The 23,476-nt window shown below is 39.2% G+C and overlaps 1 protein-coding gene across 19 annotated transcripts in view; it reads left to right on the top strand.

The window, feature by feature from the left end:
* The first annotated feature begins 325 nt into the window (after window positions 1-325).
* The window catches only part of ZMYM1 (zinc finger MYM-type containing 1), a 37,760-nt gene continuing 14,609 nt past the window's right edge, over window positions 326-23,476 (top strand). For 9 of the 19 annotated variants that reach the window (XR_009538997.1, XR_009538998.1, XR_009538996.1 and 6 more), the window contains exons 1-7: window positions 352-404; window positions 1,051-1,095; window positions 12,289-12,458; window positions 13,579-13,651; window positions 13,856-14,105; window positions 20,288-20,462; window positions 20,552-20,764. Coding sequence is in view for 14 of the 19 variants with exons in the window: in XM_060140612.1 (XP_059996595.1) it covers window positions 12,363-12,458; window positions 13,579-13,651; window positions 13,856-14,105; window positions 20,288-20,462; window positions 20,552-20,764 (807 nt within the window). In the remaining 5 variants the exon portion in view is untranslated. Of the gene's footprint in view, window positions 405-439; window positions 866-1,050; window positions 1,096-12,288; window positions 12,459-13,578; window positions 13,652-13,855; window positions 14,106-15,451; window positions 15,641-20,287; window positions 20,463-20,551; window positions 20,765-23,476 lie in introns of those variants that run through there. The other 10 variants (XM_060140599.1, XM_060140601.1, XM_060140605.1 and 7 more) reach the window with 10 other exon arrangements.

Raw genomic sequence — 23,476 nt, 5'->3', positions numbered from 1 at the left:
GAGAAGCCACCACAATGAGAAGCCTGCTCGCTGCAACTAGAGTAATCCTGTGCGCAGCAACGAAGACCCAACACAGCCAAAAACACAGCAAATAAATTAATTTATTTTAAAAAATAAAAAAAGAAATGTCCAAATCTGGCTGCCACCTATAATACATAGGGCTTCAGGGCTAAACTCCTAGTCCCTAGTGAGGGATCTGAACAGCCCCCTCACCCACCCCCAAGGCTGCCTTTTCCTATTGACGGAAAAGTGGCCCAGAGCCTGGGTGGGCGGGGGTGGGCGGCGGATGCACTGCGCATGCTCGGCCGCAGAGAACGACGGGGAAGGGGTGGGGCCTGCGCGACCGTTTCCCGTTGAAGTTCTTTTGAGAAACGTAGCGCGGCGACCGTCGGTGAGAGAAATTAGTAAGCCTTCTTAAGCGCTTGTAGTGTCGGTCTTTATTTCTGTGCTTTACCAGAGACGGGCAGAGAGTTTGGCCAGGCGGAGGAAGGATGAAATGTCTGGGAGGGCCGGGGTTCTAGGGACTCAGCCCTGCGTGCGGATGCCGCCATGTGGGGGCCGGGAATTCGGGGTCAGGCCCCTGGATAGTGTTTGTCGTCTCCTTTAACCTAGTCTGCAGAGAGTCGGGGCGTTTTGCCACCCCCCGACCCCCCCGCCAGCTTCCTGCGTTTCTCAGCGCCTTCTCTGCTCCTGCGCCGTACCTGCCTTCAGCCTTCGGTCTTTCTCCATGGCCTCCGTTTCTAAAACATTACTTTGATCCCACCTGTGGCTCTCCCTCGTTAAGCAGTGATTTTTTTTCAAACTGAAAAAAAAATCATGGAACTCCTTTTGCAAATAGAGTTGTACATGGGATCTTAAATAAAAGGTATTTTTTAATTATTATAAATGTTTGGCTCGTCATGAAATGGGATTTGAAATTTTGATTAGATGAAGGTACAGTCTTTGTCATTTTATGTTATGTCATTTTGCTTTTGTGTACAAGATTGAATCGAAAGTATCTTGGTTGCATGGACTAATGTTTACAAACGGTGACTTTTTTAACTTTCTCAGGTTGCAATCTCATCATACTTTTAAATTAAACTGACTGGAAAGTAGGTAAGTGGAGAATTTTCTCTTTAAGTATTGAATCACTGATAACATCTGACGATAGCTTGTATTCCTCATCACAAATATATAAGACAAGAAGCCCCCGAAATTTATAACAAGAACTACATTTAGTCCTAACACTTTGCACATTGAACTCTTAGGTTGAGGCAAGAGTATTAAAGGAGTAGATGCCCTTGCTAAAACAGTAAATTCACTTCTAGGATTTTCTGTGAGTGGACGTATACAGTTTAGAACCCAAAAAGCGTAAGTGCAAAGCTGTAAACTTCCTCATCAATGACACAGCTACAAGGCATTGAATTATATTCACCCTGGTGGCAGGAAAAGCTATTTTCTGAAGGTCTCTGTTAATCTAGCACAAATTAATGCTTTGGAGGTCACCAAAATACTTCACATTTGGTATGTAACACAGTTAAGTGTATCTCATAATTTTATTAGTTTTTTTAAAGTAAATTTTTACTTAAAGAAATATGAAGTGTTTGATGAACCCCAAAAGCTACTGATGTTCAAGACTTAAGTTCAAGGTTTTTGGTATTTAAGGACTTTCCGGATATGAACCACATCTGCTTTTCCAACTTCATTTCCTTCCACTAGCACTCTTGCATTTTATCTTCATCAGTAACTCCACTTCTTATAGTTCCCATATATTTGTGTTTTTCCACATACTGTCCCTATATCTGAAATATCCCCCGTGATTGCTTCATAGACACCTACTTGAAAACCTAGCTCAAATATAACCTTCTAAGACTTCTTTGACCATCTTCTCTTACCTCATTTCTGCTTTGTACCTCATGTATGCTTACATTGTGCTAGGCAGAGTGTTATGAGAGTCTGCACATGGTAATTATCTCTATAACCCCAGCACCTATGCACTTCATCAGTAGTGGCTCCCCATTGCCTACAGAACTAAAAATGGACATTTTAGTTTGGTGTGAGAAGCGTTTAGCCTTCTGCCTCCAGTCTTCCTATCATTCCAGTAAAAGAGCTTGCAGAACTCAACGAATAAAACAAATCTTTGGAAAGTGTAATGCGTAAAGAAGTAGCTGTAATGCAAAGAAATAAGAGTATACCTGCTTCTGGACTCTTACATTACTCATTTTATTTTTGCTTGTGTCCATACCATACCATCTTAACTACTGTAGCTTTTTAGTAAGTCCTCAAATTTTTTTCTTTTTTGAGATTGTAGTGCCTATTCGAGGTTGTGTATACATTTTATGTACATTATGGTCATCTTGCAGGTTCAACAAAAACTGGGATTTTGATCTGTAGCTCAGTTTGGGGAAAACTGACTTAATATTGAGTCAATCACTGTCTCTCTCCATTTATTTAGATCTTACTTTATTTCTCTCAGCATTGTTTTGTTTTCAGTCTAGAGATCTTGACGTATTTCATTAGATTTATTCCAATATTTGATGTTTTATGACACTATAGAAAATAGTTATTTTAAATTTTTAAATTTCTAATTCTACAAAGAAATATAATTGATTTTTTTAATATTGACCTTGCTAAATTTACTTAATAATTTCAGTAGTTATTTGGAAATCCTTTTGGATTTTCTATATACACAATATGTCATCTATAAGTAATGATGATTTTAATTTTTTTTTTTTTTTTCCTTCGGTACGCGGGCTTCTCACTGTTGTGGCCTTTCCCGTTGCGGAGCACAGGCTCTGGACGCGCAGGCTCAGCGGCCATGGCTCATGGGCCTAGCCACTCCGCGGCATGTGGGATCTTCCCGGACCGGGGCACGAACCCGTGTCCCCTGCATCGGCAGGCGGACTCTCAACCACTGTACCACCAGGGAAGCCCTCACTTTTATTTTTGAAGAATGTTTTTACTGACTATAGAATTTTAGATAGATTTTTTCCCCCCAGCATTTTAAAGTTATCCCATTGGCCTCTGGCCTTCATTGTTTCTGACAAGACAGCCTTCATTCTTATTTTTGTTACCCTGTATGTTAACGTCCTTTTTTTCTAGCTGCCTTTAAGATTTTCTTTTTATCTTTGGTTTTCACCAGTGTGACTATGATGTGCAGAGTTGTCTTTTCCTTATGTTTATCTTATTTTTATTCACAGAACTTCTTGAATTCGTGTGGTTTGAAACTTTTGTTCATTTTGGGGAAATTGTCCAGCCAGTATTTCTTTAAATGATGCTCCTGTTTCATTGCCTGTTTTCTCTTATTCTCAGGCTCAGTTTACATGTGTGTCAGACCATTTTGCTATTTCCCACATGTTGCTTACATTATTTGTATCCTTTTATGTATCAGTCTGACTACTTTCTACTAACCTGTCTTCTAGTTCACTAATTTGATATTAAATTCATCTGTTGAATTCTTAATTTCCCTATTTTACTTTCCAATTCTCAAATTCCCACGATTTTTTTTAAAAATTGAATTCCAGGATTCTGCTGAACTTTTCCATCTTTTTCTGTATTTTCTTAAACACATAAAAGTTCTTGCCTACTAACATCAGTATGAGCCACACTGGGGGTCTGTTTCTGTTGTCTTTTTTCCCCTTGGTTTTTAGTTTTGTTTTGTTTGATTAAATTATTTATTTGGTTGTGCTGGGTCTTAGTTGTGGCAGGCGGGCTCCCTAGTTGCGGCATGCAAACTCTTGGTTGCAGTATGCGAACTCTTAGTTGTGACATGCATGTGTGATCTAGTTTCCTGACTAGGGATTGAAACCGGGCCCCCTGCATTAGGAGCACGGAGTCTTAACCACTGCACCGCCAGAGAAGTCCCTTCAGTTTTGTTTGTTGGGGGGTTGGGGGGAGTTTGCTCATACATTTTTATTCTGGACATTGTGGGTGAAAATTTTGAAAGACTCCTCCAGAGAGGACTGCAGTTCATTTAGGTGTGCAAATAGTACTAGCAGATTACATTGATCCTGTTGAGGGATTCTGTTAGGCATTAATTAGGGCTGATCTATTTAGGTTTGCCCTTTCTTCTAGGAAGTAGTCTTTTCTCCTGGGTTGTGGCCCTTACTCTTAGGGCTTGGCCTCCTGGAGTCTCAACTGAAAGTCCACATCTTTACCAAGTCCCCTCTTCCTTATCTGGGCTTAAATTTCAACTGTTCTTAGTTTTGCAAAGCTACTGTAATCTCTTTTAGCCTCCCAACTGCTGTTTTCTGCTAGGTTTTTTGGAGTCTTGCTCTGTAGATGTGCAGTTTAAGGGTTAGCTAATAAGTGGAGATGGGGAATATTTGTGTGCAAATTTGGGGGCTTATTTCTCTGAGGTTCTTTCCTCCCAGATTGTGCCTCTTGAGTTCCAGCTACTTAGGCACCCAGAACTCCTATCTCCGTAGCTCACTATGCTGCTATTCTCTGCTTGGGCATTTTCCTTTATCCTGGAAGGTGCCCTCAAAGGTAAAGCCTGTTAATTTTTTTTTTTTTTTTTTTTTTGCGGTACGCAGGCCTCTCACTGTTGCGGCCTCTCCCGTTGTGGAGCACAGGCTCCGAACGCCAGGCCCAGTGGCCATGGCTCACGGGTCCAGCCGCTCCGCGGCATGTGGGATCCCCCTGGACCGGGGTACGAACCCGCGTCCCCTGCATCGGCAGGCGGACCCCCAACCACTGCGCCACCAGGGAAGCCCAAGCCTGTTAATTTTATAATTGTTTCCAGTGGAAGAATTTAGCATACTAAAAGCTATTCTGTTATACCTAGATTTATCTTATCTAGGCATATCTTATTTTTAATTCTTGCCAATTTGATAAAATCTAGAGCTGAGTTGGTTTAGAAGCTGAGTAGAATTTGAATAGGCAGAAATGACTTTGCAAGTAGAACAGTAAGAGCACAAGTGTAGTGGGGAGGGAAATTCTCTCTTTCTTAGATTGACAATTAATCTTTCATTGACAGGTTTATGTATGCAATATTGTGCTAATTTTCCAGGAGGAAAGTGTATACATTCCGTCTGGAGGTCTGTCTGTGTGTCTAGAAGTAACTGCTAATAGCTTGCCATTTCTTTGCAGTCTCAAGGGTTTTTGTTTGTTTTATTGAAGTATAGTTGATTTAAAATATTGTGTTAGTTTCAGGTGTACAGCAGAGTGATTCAGTTATATATATATTTCTTCAGATTATTTTCCATTATAGGTTATTACAAATATTGAATATATATATATATATATTTACTGTGCTATACAGTAAATCCTTGTTGCTTAGCTATTTTATGTATAGAGGTTTGTATTACTTAATCCCATACTCCTAATTTATCCCTCCCCCTTCCCTTTCCTTTCGGTAACTGTAAGTTTGTTTTCTGTGTCTGTTTGTTTCTATTTTGTGTATAGACTTATTTGTATTATTTTTTAGATTCCACATATAAGTGATATCATACAATATTTGTCTTTGAGTGACTTACTTCACTTAGTATGATATTCTCGAGGTCCATCCTTGTTGCTGCAAATGGCAATGTTTCATTTTTTATGGCTTAATAATATTCCGTTGTATATATATACCAATCTTCTTAACCCAGCCATCTGTTAATGGGCACTTGGGTTGTTTCTATATCTTGGCTATTGTAAATAGTGCTGCTATGAACATTGGGGTGCATGTATGTTTTTGAATCAGAGTTTTCATCTTTTCCTGATATATGCCTGGAAGTGGAATTGCTGAATCACATGGTAGCTCTATTTTTAGCGGTTTTTTAATTTATTTATTTATTTTATTTTATTTATTTTTCACTGTGTTGGGTCTTTGTTGCTGTGCGCCAGCTTTCTCTAGTGGCAGCAAGCGGGGGCTACTTTTTGTTGAGTGCGCAGGCTTCTCGTTGTGGTGGCTTCTCTTGTTGAGGAGCACGGGCTCTAGGCGCGCGAGCTTCAGTAGTTGTGGCTCACAGGTTCAGTAGTTGTGGTTCGTGGGCTCTAGAGTGCAGACTCAGTAGTTGTGGTGCATGGGCTTAGTTGCTCCGTGGCATGTGGGATCTTCCTGGACCATGCCTCAAACCTGTGTCCCCTGCATTGGCAAGCGGATTCTTAACCACTGCGCCACCAGGGAAGCCCTATTTTTAGTTTTTTAAGGAACTTCCATACTGTTCTCCATAGTGCCTGCACCAATTTACATTCCCACTAAAGTGTAGGAGAGTTCCCTTTTCTCCACACCCTCTCCTGCATTTATTATTTGTAGACTTTTTGATGATAGCCATTCTGACTGGTGTGAGGTTATACCTTATTGTAGTTTTGATTTGCATTTCTCTAATAATGTTGAGCATCTTTTCATATGCCTGTTGGCTATCTGTATGTCTTCTTTGGAGAAATGTCTATTTAGGTCTTCTGCCCATTCTTTGATTGGGTTGTTTGGGGTTTTTGATGTTGAGTTGTATGACCTGTTTTTATATGTTGGAAGTTAAGGCCTTGTCGGTCACATCATTTGCAAATATTTTCTCCCATTCTGTAGGTTGTCTTTTTGTTTTGTTGATTGTTTCCTCTGCTGTGCCAAAGCTTTTGATGAGGTCCCGTTTATTTTTGCTTTTATTTGTTTTGCCTTGGGAGACTGATCTAAGAAAATACTATTACGATTTATGTCAGAAAATGTTTTGCCTTTGTTCCTTTCTAGGAGTTTTATGGCGTCTTATATTTAGGTCTTTAAACCATTTGGAGTTTATTTTTGTATGTGGTGTGAGGGGGTGTTCTAATTTCATTGATTTACATGTAACTGTCCAGCTTTCCCACCACCAGTTGCTGAAAAGACTGTCTTTTCTCCATTGTATTTTCTTGCATCCTTCATCATAAATTAATTGACCATAGGTGTGTGGGTTTATTTCTGGGCTCTCTATTATGTTCCATTGATCTGTATGTCTGTTTTTGTGCCAATACCATGCTGTTTTGATAACTATAGATTTGTAGTATAGTCTGAAATCTGGAAGCATTATGCCTCTGGCTTTGTTCTTTGTCTTTTATGGTTCCCTATAAATTTTAGGATTATTTGTTCTACTTCTGTGAAAAGTGTCATGGGTGTTTTGATAGGGATTACATTAAATCTGTAGATTGCTTTAGGTAGTATGGCCATTTTAACAATATTAATTCTTCCAATCTAAGAGTATGGGATATCTTTCCATTTCTTTGAATCGTGTTCAGTTTCTTTTATCAATGTTATATCGTTTTCAGTGTATTGGTCTTTTACTTCCTAGTATAAATTTATTCCTTAAGGTTTTATGGGAGTTTCTTTTTTTTTTTTTTTGCGATACGCGGGCCTCTCACCACTGTGGCCTCTGCCGTTGCGGAGCACAGGCTCCGGACGCGCAGGCTCAACGGCCATGGCTCACGGGCCCAGCCGCTCCGCGGCATGTGGGATCCTCCCGGACCAGGGCACGAACCCATGTCCCCTGCATTGGCAGGCAGACTCTCAACCACTGCGCCACCAGGGAAGCCCTATGGGAGTTTCTAACATGATTTTGAATGAGATTTTTTTTTTTAACTTTCTCTTTCTGATACTCATGTTTTCCTTTAAAAACATGTGAATTTTGTTTTCTGCTCCATGATATATCCCTCTTTGGTTTAAATTAAAATGTTTTAAATTACTTATTACCAAGTAGTACTAACTAGCAGAAAGATATTTATCCTATGACGGCTAATAGTCTCCAACATACATAGTTTAGCCCCAGTTGGGGAAGATGGGTGCGACTATGTTAAAAAGAGGTCTCTAGGATTTATTTTACTCCTTTGTTCATTGTACTGAAAAAGGAAGTAATGAATTTGTTATTCGTATATGTCTTTTGCTCTTTTTGGTTTTTTAGTAGCTAAAGAAATGTTATATACCATTTTCCTCTACTTCAGAAGTATATATATATTTTTTAATATTTAACTGCTCTGCCTTTTTTTATACTTTATTTATTTATTTGGCTGTGCCAAGTGTTAGTTGCAGCACACAGGATCTTCATTGCCGGGTGCAGGATCTTCGTTGTGTGGCCTGCGGGATCTTTTAGTTGTGGCACGTGGTATGTTTAGTTGCAGCATGCAAACTCTTAGTTGCAGCATGTGAACTCTTAGTTGTGGCATGTGGGATCTAGTTCCCTGACCAGGGATCCAGCCCGGCCCCTTGCATTGGGAGTGCAGAGTCTTAGCCACTGGACCACCAGGGAAGTCCCAGAAATATATTTTAGATTAATTACACTTTCAGGGTACTTTCTATTCTTTGCCTATGTGATGACTGACATGTATGAAGGGATTCCTAGATGTTTTATTTTTAATTGATCTTTAGACTTAACATAGCATATTTACTTTCAGATGAAGGGAATATACAATCTAGTAGTTAATTTCCAGTGAGTTTTGCTTTGCTGGTTGTATGTAACACTCAGATGGGTTGAGCAGAGACTATATGAGCTTTTATTGCACTTCACAGTCAGACCTTATTTAATTTTCTGCCTTGGGATAGGAGTATCAACTACAAATTAGCACTTGCCGTTGGCACTTGCCAACTACCTCTACAAGGATTAAATCATGTGCTGCTGCAGCTGCTGACTTTCAACACCCCCTGAAAGGAGTTCAGGGTGGAGAACAGAAATGAGGCACTCTGTGCTCTGGGAAAAACTGGCAGAACAGGTCTTCAGATAGTTAGATATTTTCAGGAGCCGATTTTATGAGCCCAATTCTTGTTATCTCCTCATATCTAGAAAAGCACTAAAATCCTTCATGGTGATGACTGCTCCTCCGACTAGCAGAAATATACTCCCCCTTCACCAAAGTCACATATATACTGACCTTCCCCCCTACGTCTTTGGAGCAGTTTCTCAGAGCTATCTGAAATGCTGTCTCCCTGTCCTCATTTTGCCCCAAATAAAACTTAACTCGCAACTCTTACGTTGTGCATTTTTTAAGTCTACAGGAGCTTTCAGTAAGAGCTGAGTTAAAGATCAGTGAGTTGAGTGGCAGAGTCCCAACCTCAAAAATAAAAGACAATTACAGAACTTCGGGGTTTTCAACGTACTAACTCAGAATAAAACCACAGACCTGGAGTTAATCATATCTGTTCTACTTATCTCCTACCCTCCATAATCATTAGTTGTAAAGCCCTTTTTTTAAGAGTATCCTTTTCTCTTGGAGGTGATGTAAGAGGAATCCAGGAGACTTGTCCTCTGCAGCCAAGTTAGGATTGCAGGAAGGGAAAGAGTTCCAAAGGATTTAGAATTGGAGGTGGCAGCTACAAGTAAAATGGAAAATAGACCTCAGTTAAGGAAAAAGAAGAACACAAGGAACCAGTCTGTCCTTGAGAGAAGAGGCCTTGGAGCTGAACAGTTGTTACCTGAAAACTGGGTTTGCCCCTTGGTGGGCGTCAAGCCAGTAGACGCAACCAAGCCAAAGATCTGGAGAAGGAAGGATTTATTTATTATTACTTGCAGCAAATAAGGAGAACACTGGGGATCTTTACCAAAGCAGTATCTCCCCAACAGCAAAATTGGGGAAGTTTTAAGCTAAGGGTACATGCCTGTTCACGAAGGGACTTGAGCAGAGGAGAATTCAGCGTAGAATTGGGGGAAAGGTCAACAGAGTCCAAGCTTTAGTTGATTGAAGTCTGGAGGCGCAGCATCATCTTTCCATCCTCCACCTGGGTGGGAGCCTTAGCTCTTGCAGAACTGAAAGATATATTGTTATTCCCTTGAGGAACCAGGACCCTTGCCCCAAGGCTGCACTGTTGTTTCTTGACTGCTCCTCCCTTGTTTCTGTATTCCCTCAAGATCATTAATTACTGAGACCTGTTCAAGGCCAAGCATTGAGGCCAGGCTTAGATCACAAAATGGCTTAGGCCAAAATGGGTTCTCTTATGTCAGGAAAGCCATTCCTGGTTCTCTTTCTCCAGGGACCCCCTGAGCTATCTGCTTACACAATCCAAGGCTCCTGTAGTTCCTCAAAAGTTATAAAATGGAATTCTTTTTTAAGCTTGAATGCACAGCAATCTTTTATATTGATTTTGGATTTTAGCTATTGTTTGGGGGGTTTTTTTGCAGTTTTTTTTTTGTTTGTTTGGCTGTATTGGGTCTTCATTGCGCGCGGGCTTTCTCTAGTTGAGGCGGGGTCTACTCTTCGTTGCGGTGCCTGGGCTTCTCATTGCGGTGGCTTCTCTTTGTTGCGGAGCACAGGCTCTAGGCACACACGTTTCGGTAGTTGTGGCACATGAGCTCAGTAGTTGTGGCGCACGGGCTTAGTTGCTCCGCAGCATGTGCTATCTTCCCAGACCAGGGCTCGAACCCGTGTCCCCTGCATTGGCAGGTGGATTCTTAACCACTGAGCCACCAGGGAAGTCCTTAGCTGTTGTTTAAAAAGAAAAAAAAAAAATTCAACCCAGTAAATTTGAAGATCTAACTGACCTTATTCATGAATCTGGCAGTATCCCATCTAGTAAATAGCAGGGCACTCAAGGAACTGTACAAGATGGAACGTTTTTATAGGCAGAAAGAGGGTAGGACAAGAAAGCTAAAAGAGTGGACTAGTTTAGACAGGGTCACCTTCCCTTAGGGGAAAGCAGGGGGTCTTGGGCAGATGACCTCACTAGTGCTGACCAGGAAATTAAACTGACTGGCTTAAAATTCCACTCCTTGGAGAGACTGAAACTACAGTTCTGTTAGGAATTATCAATAAGTCTTGGCGGGGCTTAGCACAGTTAAGGCCAGCTTGGGCTTGTTGTTTCTTCTTAACACTATTTACCAAAAAGGAATCCGTTGATGGGGGGGGGGAATTAAGTATAATGGGGAAATAGCTTCAAGACATAATTAGAAGGTATATTTGATATAATTTGGTGATTAGATGTGGGAGAAGAGGCATTTAGGACTGTCCCTAGATTTCTGGCTTGGGAAATTGAGTATATACCATAGTGTCATTTCCCAAGAAAGGGAACATGTGTAAATCAGGTTTATGTGGATAATATAAGAATATGATTTTAAATCTCCTGGACTTGAGGGACCTGTAGAACATACAAGTGGAGATATTTAATAGGCAATTGGGTATATGGGCTAGAGCTCAGGTATGTAGGGGAAAAATAGCCTATAGATGATAGTTGAATCCCAGGTTGTGCCCATAGAGCAAGCAAGAAGAGTCCTGAGGAATTGTGCTTTGGAGGAACACAGATATTCAGAAGCAGGTGAAATAAATGTTTGAGAAAAAGACTGGCAAAGAGGTAGGAGGAGAGATAGGTCTTGGAGTCTCAAGAGTCAAGGAAGGAGAGGGACTTCCCTGGTGGTCCATTGGTAAAGAATCTGCCTTCCAATGCACGAGACATGGGTTGGATCCCTAGTTGGGGAGCTAAGGTACCATGTGCTGCGGGGCAACCAAGCTCATGCACCACAAGTACTGAGCTTGTGCACCTCAAGGAGAGAGCCCGCGTGCCACAAACTACAGAGCCCATGTGTTCTGTAGCCTGTGCGCCACAACAAAGAGCCTGCACCTCAATGAAAGATCCTGCAGCCTCAACAAAGACCCCTGCATGCTGCAACTAAGACCCGACGCAGCCAAACAAATAAAGAAAATAAATAAAAGAAATCCTTCGCCTTTAAAAAAAAAAAAAGTCAAGGAAGGAGAGAATTTCCAAGACAAGTGAAGGAACAGTCAGAGGGAGGGCAGTAGCTTTAGAAATTTTTGAATGTATTTAAATGATTCTATGAGAGAAACCAATAAGGAGGGGAAGAGGCGACCTGAGGGAATAGAAATAGAGACTAGTCTCTATGCAAGAAAAAAGCATAAAGGTTTATCTACTGGAGAAGGCAGAAAGCAAAGCTATATTGGGGAGTAATGGATGAGGGAAGGAAGCTAGTGTTGTGAAAGAACGTTTTGTGCTTCCAGAAAATTACTATATTTGAAGGGACTAATGTTTAAAAATCAGATTCTTGAGACTTCCCTGGTGGTGCAGTGGTTAAGAATCCACCTGCCAGTGCAGGGGACACACATTCAATCCCTGGTCCAGAAAGACACCACATGCTGCAGAGCCAACTAAGCCCGTGTGCCACAACTACAGAGCCTGCTCTCTAGAGCCCTCAAGCCACAACTACTGAGCCCGCACACCACAACTACTGAAGCCCGCACGCCTAGAGCCCGTGATGCGCAACAAGAGAAGCCACCACAACGAGAAGCCCGCACACCACAACAAAGAGTAGCCCCCGCTCACTGCAACTAGAGAGAAAGCCTGCGTGCAGCAGCAAAGACCCAACACAGCCAAAATAAATAAAATTAAAATCAGACTCTTTATCAGTTCGTATTTTATTTTAGGAATCTGGATACTGTTCTCCAAGAAAAAACCCATTAGTTTGGAACTGGAGGATTTCTTTGCATCAGATAGTAAGATGAAAGAATCAACAACAGATGGTGAATGTGACAAGGCAGTGGCGCCACAACTGAAGAGGCTAGATGAAATTAAGGCAGAACCTGACAATGCTCAGGTAAATATTTTACCTTATTTTCTATTTTCTAGAGTAGCATTTAATTATAAATTTTAGTTATGCAGGTGCTGGTTTATCAGTTGAAAATCTTAATTCCTTCCCCAAAGCAGTTGACCAAGTAACAACAGGGTGTGCAGTAAGTGCTGTAGTGAGCATATGCAAGAATATGAGAGAAGGCTGGACTGTTTGGAAGTGGGTTTGGGGGTTGATAAAAGGATTGCTTAGGGTATTATGGGCGTAACTGAGGTTAACACATTTTTGTTTTCATTTTTCTTAACTTGAAACAATACAAATAATTACTTATATGTTTTTATGCTGCTGTCTCTATTAAGTAGTAGAATTATTTAGTACATTTTAAATTCTTAGAATTTTTCTTTATTATTTGTTTATCCAAATTAGTTTCATATTTATCCTTAAACTTCTTTAAACATGTCAGATGCTAAAGAACCTATAAAGGAAAAACTGAATCAAGCTGTGAGTGTTTTGTAAGTAGGGCCAAATTTCCTTAGAATGTTTATATATGAACCAGCTGAAATTTATAGTGAAATGAAAAGTAATTTCATTTTTAATTAATTTCTAGTATTCTGTTTACAAATAGCTAAAGTAAATCAATACCAAGTAAGGATATGACTCCCATTGAGTTGGTGACAATGGGAATATTGTCCATCTAGGAAGTACCCGTTGTTCCTTCAGCCCGTGGACATTCAAAGACATAGATCAAGTTTAGGTAAATTGCCTGCTGCTCTGAAAAAAATCCTCCTTCGTTAGACTCATTCAGCCTAACCTAACAATTTTTGTGTTTAAGGACTTTATGAAGACAATTAGCTATTGGTGATCAGAACAAGAAGGGAAAATAGGTATCATTGAGTATGTCTACTCTCTTTTTGTAGTAGCTAGTGAGGGACTCTGTTAACAAAACTTTATAAAGTCATATCTAGGTACAGCAGGAAATATTGTAGTAGTTGATGGGTGTTATCAGCCAAAGGTCACCAAAAGGGTAGTGCTTACTTATGTACCATGGTTCAATTCAATTATGCAATTCACTGAACAGACTTGAGCATAATATATCATTTTCTATTGATTGACTGGTCGTTTTCATTATTTTTCAACTCTTTTTTAGGAGTATAGTCAAGCCCAACAGCCCAAAACTCAGGAGAATGACCTGAAAATAAACACTACGTTTTCAGACAATGGTAATAGAATTACTTAAGTTAATCATATTTATTCTGACCAATGTGATAGCCAGTTTATTCTGCTTTTTTAGAATGCCTTTGAATAGTGCATTGATTGTTTTGGGTTTCAAGTCCAAGAGAAGTAACCTCTATGAGATAATGGAAGAATGCATGCTTAATATTATGTAAATACTAATTTTTTTCCTTCCTGTTTTGTGTTTATAGCTTCTCCGATGACTACAGGCATTCAGCTTTCTCTGGCCTCATCTGGCATGAATAAGATGCTTCCCTCAGTTTCAACCACAGCTATTCAGGTTTCCTGTTCTGGCTGTAAAAAAATTCTTCAAAAGGGGCAAACTGCTTATCAGAGGAAAGGGTCTACTCAGCTTTTCTGCTCCACACCGTGCATCACTGAATACATTTCATCTCTCAATTCACCAGCTCTTCCGAAGAGAACTTGTTCAAACTGCTCAAAGTATATAATTTTAAATTATGGCCCCTTTTACTTCCCTACATAGATCTTGATCAGAATCTTGGTTGTAATTTTCCGCATGGGTTTTTTTTTTTTCTGAAGAAGTAATCACCTAGGTTTAGGTAAAAGAAGCTACTTCTGCTTTTAGTTCCTCTAATAGATTCTTCAGAAATAGTTTTTTTTATCAAGAGATTTCCAGAAATTAAAATGATAGGAGCTGTGTTTCTCTTCACCTTTAAATAATGACTTCTGAAACTTATTTTCCTATTCTTTTCATTTGAAATTCTCTGTAAGTGGGGTTATTGCATGCCCATTATATTTTATCATTTAACTGTATAGTGAGCAACCTACTAAAAATTTAATCATATAACAGTTATTTTTTTGACCTTCCAAGGTGTAAAGTTATTTAATGTTTCTCTTGTAATGGCAAGTGAAGTAGTTTAATTGTTTTGAAAATTGAATAGCCTTAGGTAAACATAGATGTATGTATGTAATCTTTTTACGTTTTCTGTGAACTATTATTGGGGTCTTTTTTGCTAACGTTTTTACATATGTAAAGCAATTTAGATGAGAAGAAGGGAAGTAGTAGTGATTTCATAATGTCCAGAACTTTGAACACTACACTAAGATGTCTAAAGGATCAGTGCTTTGAGAGTCCCATAGTATTATAATTCTGGTTTGTTAGCACTCGTTAAATGCTAGTGTTAAGTTTAAATGTCTTTGTTTCAGAACGAGAAAACGCATAGGCTACCAATTTTGCCAGTAAATATAAATTCCTTTCAGATAATATCTTGTTTTGGAATCAGATTGCCACAATTTGAATCTTGCTTCCTCAATTTACATTTTGCTACTCTATGTGATCCCTGAGCCACTATACAGCATCATCATTTGGGAGCTTGTTAAAAATGCAGAATCTCAGGTGTCACCCAGGCCTATTGAATCAGAACTACATTTATCCCCAAATGATTCATATACGTGCTAAAGTTCGAAAAGCATTGAGAACTTCTTTTTTAGTATTCCCATCTATTTTGTTAAATGTATGTAAGAATTTTGATCATTAAATAATATATTTAAGTGATCAGAATAATATTTGCATGTAATAAGAACCCAGTAAATGTTGGCTGTCACTATTATTCTCTTAACAAACTCACATACCCTTTATACTGGTTGCTTCAGCTCCTCATTTGGCTGCTGCTTCAGGAGTTAACCTTTGCTTCAAGTCTTCCTCCACAGAACTCTACTTACCTTTCTTTTGTGCTTTGTAAACCCTTTAACACTATACTTTGTCCTTTTTCTTTTTTGCTGTGAGCTGTATGGCACTCTCTTCAGCATGCTTTCTTTCTCTGCAGAGTCATAAAACTGGAAGGGACCTTAGAGATCATCCAGTCCAAATATTTTCTTTTGGTTTTGAGGAAACTGAGGCTCTGAGAAGTTAAAGTATCATGTTGCTGTGTTTGGAGTTTACCCATTATACATCTTCAGCGGAGCTCCCAGACAGATGACAGATTGAAAAGGCTGAAGCAGGAAAGATTTAGTGTGTAAGTTGTTCTCTAAGGCAAAGAAATCCAATATGAACAAAACATGAAATAAGTTTTACTTCCTTTGGAATAAAAATGTTTTGATAGAAAATACTATTTTATAGGTTGGTGGAAATGTGGTACAGTGATGCGTAGGCTGCGAGAGGCTGTCCATTGTTCAGAGTAACCTTTACTGTTTTCAGAACTTTTTACTGTACATTCATTAGCCTCTTGTATTAGGTATGTAGTTCTCAAGATTTTACCTAATTATCAGTTGAGGTTTTTGATGAGGTTTTTTTTTAATAGTGATTTTAAATCTGTTCTGAGTCGCTATAGGTTTTTTTTTAAATTGAAGTATAGTTGATTTACAATGTTGTGTTAGAGTCAATGTAGTTTTTATTGTGTTTCATGAACCAAATGAAAGATAACTTTGAAAATGACATTTAAAGTCATGTTAGAAAGATAAGACTGTTCTTTTGAGAGCTATGTATTTAAGTGTATTTCTGTACTTCTGTATCCCAATTGAAGCTAACCAGAGGTCCTGAAAGAAATTAGTGGAGTTTAAAATAGGCCTATGCACTAATGATGTAACACTTATTTGTAAGAAAGTTGTTCAGACCTATGCTCAGCCTTTGGTTAAGCTAATTTTAGGCACTTTTAACAAAATTCATTTTTGATTTTTTTTTTCTTTAAATAAGGCCTTAGTAGATTAGAAGCTAGCAATCTAATATGCTAATAGCAGTAAAAGCCAATAAGCATTTTCAGACTTCAGTGCTTCTGCCAGTGCTATTTCTTCTGCCTTCCTTCCCATCTGGCTAATTTCTTACTATCTTAAAGGTCTGCCTCAAATATCTGTACCCTTTGTCTATTCCCATACCATTCCTTCCTCTTATTCCCCCCAGCCACCCAGATAATTGTTCCATGGTCTGTGTTTCCATAGTGTTCATAACTCCCAAAACATTGATTGTAAAATTAATGTTATTAAAGAATCGATAATGCTACAGTTAGACTATGAACCTCTTGACATTAGGGACCAGATTATACTCATTTTTATGTCCCCAAGGCCTAAACACTGCTTGGCAGACAGTGAATCCTAGAAAAAAATTTGTCACAACTCAGATACTGCATGTAGAGCTACATCTTAAGCCAGTAAAATGACTGGTGTTGTGATAATGAAAATTAACCTGTAATTTTGGTGCTGTTTAAGGAGGCAGAAAGATTATAGTACAGATAGTCCCTAACTTACAATTGTTCTACATAATGATTTTTCAACTTTACAGCGGTGCTAAAGCGATACACATTCAGTAGAAACCTACTTCGAATTTTGAATTTTGTTCTTTTGCTGGGCTAGTATGATAGTATGCAGTATGATATTCTCATGATGCCGGGCAGCGGCAGTGAGCCCCACCTCCCAGTCAGCCACGTGATCACAAGGGTAAACAACCCATACACTTAAAATCATTCTGTACAACCATTCTGTTTTTCATATTCAGTAAACCACATGATATGTTCATCATTTTATTATAAAACAGGCTTTGTGTTAGATGATTTTACCCAAGTGTAAGCTAAGGTAAGTGTTCTGAGCACCTTTAAGGTAGACTAGGCTAAGCTGTGGTGTTCTGTAGGTTAGGTGTATTAAATGCGTCTTTGACTTATGATATTTTCAATTTAAGATGGGTTTATCTGGACATAACCCCATTGTAAGTCAAGGAAGATTTGTACACTAAAAATTTGTGAATATTGAGGTTTAAAATAGTGTTGATTTCAGGAGTATTTCATCTGGAAAACTATTATCCTGAAAGATTGATATTCTGAGGGATCTAGGTAAGCCAGATATCTTGGTATTTCCTGTAGTAGCAGTTCTCACATTTTCTGGTTTCTGGACCCCTTTACAATCTTAAAAATTTTTGAAGACCCAAAGAACTTTAGTTTATGTAGCTTACATCTACCTATACATATATTGTGTTAGAAATTAAAACTGAGGAATTTTTAACTATTAACTCATTTAAAAGTAATAAACTCTGCATGTTGACCTAATTTTTTTTTTTTGAATAATAGCGTTTTTTAAAATTTAGGAGAAATTTTAAGAAAAATTTAGTGAGCACTGTTTTATTAGTTTTGCAAACTGCTTTACTGTCTGGCCGGGTTCTCATATCTGCTTCTGCATTCACTTGGTTATAAAATGTTGTTTTGGTTGAAGTCTGAAGAAAAGCTGACCTTACAAATAAGTATTTGGAAAAGGGAGGAGTGTTTTAATAGCATTTCATATAATTGTGGAAGTTCTTTGATACTACAATTTTCTTAAAGGATACTACAGTTTCTTAAAGGTTAGTTACAATGTAGAATCTGAAGCCATATCAATGAATTTTTTGTACTGTCACGTTAAAATTTATTGGTCTAGGGCTTCCCTGGTGGCGCAGTGTTTGAGAGTCCGCCTGCCGATGCAGGGGACACAGGTTTGTGCCCCGGTCTGGGAAGATCCCACATGCCACGGAGCAGCTAGGCCTGTGAGCCATGGCCGCTGAGCCTGCACGTCCGGAGGCTGTGCTCCGCAACGGGAGAGGCCACAACAGTGAGAGGCCTGCGTACCGCAAAAAAAAAAAAAAAAAAAAAAAAAAAAGTATTGGTCTATTTGTACTTTGAATTGTTCTTCTACCCACAACTGATTTTTGCTTCATGCTATCATCATTTGGAAAATATTGATTCCCTGAGGTATGCAGATCTAAATGTCGTGTTTCATTATGCAGTATTTTAAAAATCACATTTTAGAAAATATCACTAATCTCACTAAGAAAGTCTACATATTAGGAAGCTATCAAGCTGGAGGTTTTCCAAAATTCTAATTTTCAGTGAAAGCTCATATTTTATCATTGGCAATAACTACTGCCAGTTGTTTTCCTTGAGGTAACAGTCTTACTTTATTCATTTTTGAGAAAATATCTGCCAGATACCTACTTCTGGTTAATAGTTTCCCTGATAGTCATTCTTTGAAATAAATAGGTATTCCATGAAAAAAGTAGCTAACTCAGTTATTTATTTGTTTGTTTGTTTATGGCTGCGTTGGGTCTTTGTTGCTGCGCGTGGGCTTTCTCTAGTTGTGGCGAGCAGGGGCTACTCGGGGGCTTCTCTTTGCGGTGGCTTCTCTTGTTGCGGAGCACGGGCTCTAGGCACTTGGGCTTCAGTAGCTGTGGCATGTGGGTTCTAGAGCACAGGCTCAGTAGTTGTGGCACACAGACTTAGTTGCTCCGTGGCATGTGGGATCTTCCCGGACCAGGGCTCGAACCCATGTCCCCTACTTTGGCAGTCAGATTCTTAACTACTGTGCCACCAGGGAGGTCCCCTAACTCAGGTTTTAACTCTTAACATTCCTACATGAGATTTTCCTTGAAACAACCATCATACTTTGGTGTGCAGGAGAAATAATTTATGCCTACGTCCCATTTCATCTCACAGAATCTTAAAAAGATGTACTGAAGGATTGAGTTTTAATAAAGTAAATAACTTACAACAAATTCATGGTTGTGAACAGTGCGAATACTGGTACCTTTTGGCGTCACTGCCTTGATTTATGCTAAATAAGGCTCTGGCAGTTTTACCCACCATCGCTTTTTTTTTTCCTCCCTATTTATTGAGGTGAAATTCATATAACAAAAACCATTTCAGTACCTTTTAATACATTTACAGTATTGTACAACTACCACCTCTATCTAGTTCCAAAACATTTCTATCATCCCAAAGTAAAATGCCTTATCTGTTAAGGAGTTTCTCCCCATTCCCCTATCTTCACTCCCCTCAACCCCTGGCAACCACCAATCTGCATTCTATCTATGGATTTATCTATTATGAATATTTTATATAGACGGAATCACAACTTGTGACCTTTTATGTTTGGCTTCTTTCCCTTAGCATAGTGTTTTCAAGATTCATTCATGTTGTGGCATGTGTATCAGTACTTCATTCTTTTTTTTTATAGCCGAATAATATACCACAATTTGTTTATCCGTTCATTTGTTGATGAACATTTAGGCTGTTGCTATCTGTTGTAACTGTTAGGAACCCTTGTGTATATGTACTTTTTTGAGTACTTTTTTTCAGTTCTTTGGCATATATACCTAGGAGTGGAATTGCAGGGGCCCACCATTGCTTTTGCACCATCCGTTCAAATGTCAACACAGTGAAAAAGGCAAATAACATGTTAATATTATGAAAATAGTTTTGATCCTGTGGACCTCCTGAAAGTATCTGGAGAATCCCCAGGAATTTGTAGATCAAACTTCTAAATCCTCTGTCTTGTAGATTCCAAAGTTTGTCAGGTATGAATATGTGATTTCTCATCATCACTCTATAATCACTAGCACCAACTAATACAGGCAAGGTAATCCTCAAACTGTACTATCAGATGTGTTTATAATCCTTAACGTTATAGATGAAGAAATTAACATTTAGGGAATATAAATGACTTAATCACTGTTACTTAATGTAAGTGATAGAACTAGGTACCAAATTCAGGTTTTCTTATTTCAAGGCTGATGTTCCTACTATTTCACAGTTCTTCGGGTAAATGAAACAACAGGGGAGAGGGTTATTTAAGGGAGTGATTTAGCTTATGAAAAGAAAGAAATAATTGTGGTAAAAGAGTTTAATGGTACCCTTGTTATTTATTTTTAGAGACATTGTAAATCTAAAGGATGTGATCAGTATGCAGCTGGAAGATACTACCACTAGTAAAACTTTTTGCAGCCAATCTTGTCTTTCATCATATGAAGAAAAAAGAAAACCATTTGATACCATATGTACTAATAGCATTCCAGCCAAGTGCAGCATGTGTCAGAAGACTACTGTTGTAAGTTGCAATATGTCTTAACCTTGAGGGACTCTGATTATTCTGCTTAAATATCAGAGTTTTTACTAAGTCTTTTTTTTAAATCCTAGATTCAGTATGAAGTAAAATACCAGAACATGAAACGTAGTCTTTGCAGTAATGCCTGTTTTTCAAAGTTTCACTCTGCTAACAACCTCATGATGAACTGTTGTGAGAACTGTGGAGCTTACTGTTCCACTAGCTCTAGTCTGTTCCATATACTTCACATGGAAGCACAGTCTCATTACTTTAATAGTTCAAAGCGTATTACAGCATATAAGCAGGTATGAATAAAGATCTATTGCATAAAGTGAGGACCACTCCATTTGAATTTGATTGCATAAGACTCAAATGAAAAATGGAAGGTTGAGTTCCTTCCATTAGTTGGCTTGTGAATGTTTCCACTTTAGGAAACTGGCGGTATAGATTTTAGTACCATTGGGAATATTTTTCGTTGGTAAGATGATGAAGGAGATGATATAAAAGACTTCTGACAGTTGTTTTTCACATAACAATTCATGATAAATGCTGCATGGAGATTTTCCTAAAGAATCTCAAGGTGATGATCTTGTCTTGAAGAAAAGGCAATCAGAGGGAAGCTTATTTATAAGTTAGATAGCAAGCATAACAATAGTCTATTGGTCAGTAGGACTCAACCACAGAAATGTTTTTTATTTTTTAATTCCATGTATTTCTTACACCTAAGCAAGGTTAAGATAAATCAAGAATGTCACATGCTTTTTTCTGAATCAGGAGTCCTAGTAGGCAGTAAACCAATGAGAAATAATCCCCTATTTCTGATAGGAGAGCCTTGGATGGGTGGCTCTGAGAGCAGAGAAGCTGGCCCTGCTTTGCAGGACTAAGTGAGCTGAACACAATAGTGGTCTGAGCCCCTTTCATGAGGTGGACTGTCCCATGTCTTGCTTGTTCTGGTGACGCTTTGAGACCCAATTGTATCCCTATAAATTCTTCCTTAAAAACAAGCAACTGAAGATGGGAGTCTTAACAAGCCACAGTTCAAATAGGTCATTTGTGAGCCACAGCTTTTCTATGACAGAATGCCCACACCATGAGAGTACCCTGCCTTGGGACCAGAAATGGGAGAACAGAGAGCATAGAACCCTTTGTCTGAAAGCAGTTAATGCCATTCCTTCTTTTCTTTCTTTACCCCTCACACTCAATAAATAGACCTTCTCCTGTTTTTTTGTTTTTTTTTTTTTTTTGCGGTACGCGGGCCTTTCACTGTTGTGGCCTCTCCAGTTGCAGAGCACAGTCATCCAGACGCGCAGGCTCAGCGGCCATGGCTCACGGGCCCAGCCGCTCCGCGGCATATGGGATCTTCCCAGACCGGGGCACGAACCCGCGTCCCCTGCGTCGGCAGGCGGAATCCCAACCACTGCGCCACCAGGGAAGCCCCCTTCTGTTTTTAAGAGCCTGTATTTGAGTACTCAGTTATTCAGCATATGTGAAGGGGCACGGCTTATTTGGCTAGATGAGTTAAGAAGCACCACCTAACACTATGCCCTGCTGCATTTAAGATATTGTATGATTGTGATAATGTAGAAAATCCATATTGTTAGTGAACTGTAATCAAGAATTAGATTCCCCGGCGGTCCAGTGGCTGGGACTCTGCGCTTTTACTGACAAGGGCCTGGGTTCAGTCCCTGGTCAGGGAACTAGGATCCTGCAAGCTGCACAGCGTGGCCAAAAAAAAAAAAAAAATTAGTAAAGCACTCAAACTTATGAATCCAAAAATGCAAAAATGGGGTGGCTTTTTATTTTAAAAAGTTGATTGGTATAATTGTAATTATTTTGGCCACATCTTTTAAAAAATTAATTAACTTATTTATTTATTTATTGCTGCGTTGGGTCTTCACTGCCACGTGTGGGCTTTCTCTAGTTACAGTGAGCGGGGGCTACTCACTGCACGTTGTGGTGTGCGGGCTTCTCATTGCGGTGGCTCCTCTTGTTGCGGAGCATGGGCTCTAGGCACGTGGGCTTCAGTAGGTGTGGCACGCAGGCTCAGTAGTTGTGGCGCGTGGGCTTAGTTGCTCTGCAGCATGTGGGATCTTCCCAGACCAGGACTTGAACTGTGTCCCCTGCATTGGCAGGCGGATTCTTAACCACTGCACCACCAGGGAAGCCCCCAAAATTCTTAAAAGTATAAATTTCTGGGTCAACATACAGGGATACTTTAAATATTGATAGATATTAATGTTTTGTGAATCTTCTCAACCACTGTGCCACCAGGGAAGTCCCTGGCCATATCTTCTTACTAGAGTACATTAGTTAAGTATTAGCTTTCCCACATGAGTAATAAATTAGTTATAAATTATACCACTACTGTTGGTTAATGTAAACATTGGTGAGTTGTTATATTTCGTAAAATATGAAAATTCCTACTAATAAGGGACAAAAATAGTAATTTTCAAAATTACACTCTACTTTTTGTTTCATTGTTCCTTTGCCAATATCCCATTCTTTCCCAGAAAAAGAAAATCTGTGTAAGATTTTCATTTGTCTTTGCACTTTGTGTACCCCTAAAAGCTGTTCCATTTCATCATTGTCGTTAGTGTTAACTTAGTATTAAGTCCAGGAATGATGGCTCCTGTTTCACCCAGAAGAGTAGGTGGTGAACCTCCCCATTTTCTATCCTTTTCCTTTGCAACCTTACTGCTTACAGAATGCACTATGTTCTGTACCTCTTACTGCTTGTGTGCTGCTTTTTTACAACGTGCTTGAATTTTCACCATGAAGTTAGGCTAGCAAAACAGTGTTTCCCACAGCATCTTGTAATGTGTGTTAGGCACCCTTTTTTGGCTCCTCCTTAGCACCAGTAAAAGGCTTTCCTTAGTTGATGCGCAAGTTGGCATTAAAGACAGACCTGTAATTATAAGACTTTTGTTGATTTGTCCAGTTGGCTTTAGTTGCCTGGGATGATGAACATCTTTTATGACCACTTTCTTCACTGCTTGCATATGTATTGTTATAGCTAT

Source organism: Lagenorhynchus albirostris, chromosome 2 (assembly GCF_949774975.1).
Source record: "Lagenorhynchus albirostris chromosome 2, mLagAlb1.1, whole genome shotgun sequence".
Lineage (NCBI taxonomy): Eukaryota > Metazoa > Chordata > Mammalia > Artiodactyla > Delphinidae > Lagenorhynchus > Lagenorhynchus albirostris.
The sequence above is the reverse complement of the archived record's forward strand: the minus strand, read 5'-3'. Positions and strand labels throughout refer to the sequence as shown.